General features: G+C 65.2%; 1 protein-coding gene across 3 annotated transcripts in view; it reads left to right on the forward strand.

Annotated features, from left to right (window-relative positions):
- CTBP1 (C-terminal binding protein 1) overlaps window positions 1-2831 on the forward strand; it is a 13942-nt gene extending 11111 nt beyond the window's left edge. For 2 of the 3 annotated variants that reach the window (XM_005886444.2, XM_014533485.1), the window contains 4 exons: window positions 106-236; window positions 853-980; window positions 1494-1611; window positions 1929-2831. In XM_005886444.2, coding sequence (XP_005886506.1) covers window positions 106-236; window positions 853-980; window positions 1494-1611; window positions 1929-2115 — 564 coding nt within the window. In that variant the 3' untranslated portion in view covers window positions 2116-2831. The remainder of the gene's footprint in view (window positions 1-105; window positions 237-852; window positions 981-1493; window positions 1612-1928) is intronic. The other variant, XM_014533484.1, reaches the window with a different exon arrangement.
- Window positions 2832-3571: the final 740 nt, after the last annotated feature.

Raw genomic sequence — 3571 nt, forward strand, 5'->3', positions numbered from 1 at the left:
GCCTGTCTGGAAAGTGCCCAAGTGCGCCTCCTGCCCCCCTCCCAGCAGCAGGGTAATGAGGCGGCCTGGGGTGACTTGCTCTGGGTGTTGTTTGGTGTCTTCCAGATGCGACAAGGGGCCTTCCTGGTGAACACAGCCCGGGGCGGCCTGGTGGACGAGAAGGCGCTGGCCCAGGCCCTGAAGGAGGGGCGGATCCGCGGCGCGGCCCTGGACGTGCACGAGTCAGAGCCCTTCAGGTGACTCCTGGCGGGGCTTTGGGTGGTCCCAGGACGGTGCCTCTCCCCGCCGGGCACTCCCTCTCCAGGCTCAGGCCCCTCACTAGCTGGCATCAGCACCCATGACGTGAGGCCCGGTGCCCACATGCACCTCCAGGCCGCAGCCTCCAGCGGCCAGCCGTCCGAGGGCAGGGGTGTAACTGGGCTCCGTGTCCAGCCCACGACCCTGCTCCAGGAGGACCTTCCCCCCAGGCCCGGCCAAGTCTCAGCAGGCGGGTGGCCGGCATAGCACCTGGGCCAGGACAGCTCTCAGGGCCTGCACCTGCCAGAGCCCAGGGCACAGTGCTGACGGGTTGCCCAGGTGTGCCAGGTGGCCGGCCCCCATGTGGCAATGTCCAGAGGCCCCACAGCCGAGAAGCCAGTCTCCGGCCTGGGAGGGTGGTGCCCTGGAAACGGTGGTGCCAGGAGGGCCTGGGGTCTGAGAGCCAGAAGCTCCTGGGACCAGTGTTCCCTCCAGGCGAGGCCCCGCCCCCTGCCGTCGGGAGCCCGTGGACGGGTGTGACTGCCTTGAGGACCCCTGGGTCTGATGGAGGGTGGGTGCCGGGCTGTGGCTCTGACCTGGGCTCTGCTGTCCTAGCTTCAGCCAGGGCCCCCTGAAGGATGCCCCCAACCTGATCTGCACCCCCCACGCGGCCTGGTATAGCGAGCAGGCGTCCATCGAGATGCGCGAGGAGGCGGCCCGGGAGATCCGGAGAGCCATCACAGGTGGGCTGGGTGGGGCACCAGCAGGGCCCGGGGTCCTTCTGAGGCTCTTTGAGGTGAGCACTCACCAGGAGACCCGGGTGGGAGCACCTCCACCTCTCATTCAGCTGAATCCGTCCCGTGCTGGCCCTGGACAGGGAGCAAGAGGGACCCGCCCTGGGGGGACATCAAGGCCGAGGCTGGGGAGGTCGGCCTGGTCTTCCCTCTGGTCGAGCATGGGCAGCCCAGGCCTTCTCCCGCGCCTCCCTTATGACCCTCCCTCCCTGTCACCCCTGGGGTTCAGCTGAGGTGTCACCCATTGCCAGCCTTGTAAGTCAGACAACACTTGTCAGCCTGGCCTGGGCCTAGTGGACAGGGTGGGGGTGACGAGACCGGCGGCACCCCCATGCTGAGGGGAGCCAGGAGGAAGGGAGGCCTGGCTGGGGGACCCGTGTTCTCGACCGAGCTGCCTCTCCTGGGGCCCCCAGTGGCAGCTGTGTAACACGGACACCGTCCTCCCCGTGCCCTGCCGCTCAGGCCGGGTCCCCGACAGCCTGAAGAACTGTGTCAACAAGGACCACCTGGCAGCCGCTGCACCCTGGGCCAGCATGGACCCGGCCGTCGTGCACCCCGAGCTCAACGGGGCCGCCTACAGGTGAGCGGGCACGGGACAGTGGTCGGGGACACAGGTCTCGGGGACGGCTCTCGGGGGAGAGGGGCTCAGCCGGGCTCTGGGCCTGGATGTCTGTGCTCCCATGGACCCGGTAGACACAAAGGTCGGGAGTTAGGGCCTGAGGAGGGTGGCCTTCAGGCTGGGTGGGAACAAGACCATGTGGGTGGAGGCCATGCTGGGAGCAGGGTCCAGGGTATGGGGAAGCGGAGGGGGCCTGGGCGGGATCCTCTCAGCAGACAGTTTAGGGCGCAGCACCCTGCCCTGCCACTGGGCTCATGGTGGCCTCCCTCTTTTCCTAGCAGGTACCCCCCGGGCGTGGTGGGCGTGGCTCCCAGCGGCATCCCGGCCGCTGTTGAAGGCATTGTCCCCAGCGCCATGTCCCTGTCCCACGGCCTGCCCCCGGTGTCCCACCCGCCCCATGCCCCTTCTCCCGGCCAAACCGTCAAGCCCGAGGCGGATAGAGACCATTCGAGTGACCAGTTGTAGCGCGGGCGGAGCTCTGCAGCCTCGGTGCCGGTGGCTGGGCCTCAGACAGGCGCCAGCAGAGGAGGCGCCCTTGGGTGGCGGTGGCACTCCAGAGACTGTCCCGGCGCCCAGCAGCGGAGGTGGCGCCGGCCTCCCCGCGTTGACTAGTCCCGTCCTGAGGGCCTGTGCTGCCCCGTGTTTCTGCGTCTCGTTAAGCAAAAGAAGTTAGTAGTTAATTCTATCATGAATGTCCTTGTCTGTGTGCAGCCTTTAGAACATCACCAAGGATTTGTTTGCTTAGCTGTCACCACCAGGCCGAGGGCGTCAGCAGCCCTTCGGTCGCTCCTTCTCTGCAGAACGTGCCGTGCACGGCAGTTGGCAAACTTCTCAGGACTATGGATCCTTCCCGTTTTCTTTCTATGCCACACAGTGCATTGTTTTTCTATCTGCTTGTCTTATTTTTAGAATAATTTAGAGAAACAAAACCAAGGCTGTTTTTCCTAATTTTGGCATGAACCCCCGTTCCAAATGAAGACGGCACCGCGACATAGCAGCAGGCGGGAGCACGCAGTGCTGGCCCTCGGCGCTGTCCCAGGGGTGCGAGCGCGGCTCTGGCCTGTGCGGTGCCATCCTGCTGATGTGGTAGGCTAGCAGTATTTTGGTTAAAATCATGTTCGTGACTGTAACCATTTGTATGAATTATTTTAAAGAAATAAAAATCCCAGAAAGAGCCGGCACGCCCAGCCTTTTAGTGCTTTGTCTCACAGGACCCTGGGTCTCCGTGCTGGCTCTCATGGCCTCGGGGGCTGGAGCGGGCAGCCCTGGGACAGTGCGGGGCAGTGGTCCCCACCCTCATGTGAGGGGGCCTCGTGCCTGGGCACTGCTGCGGAAGGGGTGCCAGCAGGCGGAGGGGGCCTCGTGGAGCGGGCTGAGCTCCAGCCTGGCCAGTGGCTCACCTGCTCTCACAGCGGCCGGTCCTAGAGCAGCTCCAGGTGAGTCCGTTCCGTCTTCTGACACAGCCGACTGCGGTCATGGCCCTGCCGAAGCCCTGTTGGCACCGAGCAGAGCCTTTGTGCGTGGGAGCACCCTGACCCCTGAACCCGCCCTGTACCCCATGGCCTCAGGATGCCCCTGAGCCCCGTGTGGCCCTGCACCGCACTCCGTTCCTGACCTCTGCCCTCCTGTGCCCCGGTGTGGCCTGGATTTGTGGCTGTGCTCACTCATCCATCAACTAGACGGGCCACATCGGCCTGCGCCGTCCTCAGCCGGACGGTTCCCTCCCAGCCACCACCCACTGCTCGAGATGCAGGGCACAGTCCGTGGAGGACACACCTTTAGCAGGTGACACGGGAGCTCACTGGGCAGAGGGCGACTCCTGGTAGGCAGATGTTGGGCCGAGACTGCCGAGGGCCTGGCACACCCTGCTCGGGGCCCTGCATCCCCAAGAACAAAGCATGAACCCTGGTGCTGCAGTGAA

The sequence above is a fragment of the Myotis brandtii genome, unplaced genomic scaffold, assembly GCF_000412655.1.
Source record: "Myotis brandtii unplaced genomic scaffold, ASM41265v1 scaffold986, whole genome shotgun sequence".
Classification (NCBI taxonomy): domain Eukaryota; kingdom Metazoa; phylum Chordata; class Mammalia; order Chiroptera; family Vespertilionidae; genus Myotis; species Myotis brandtii.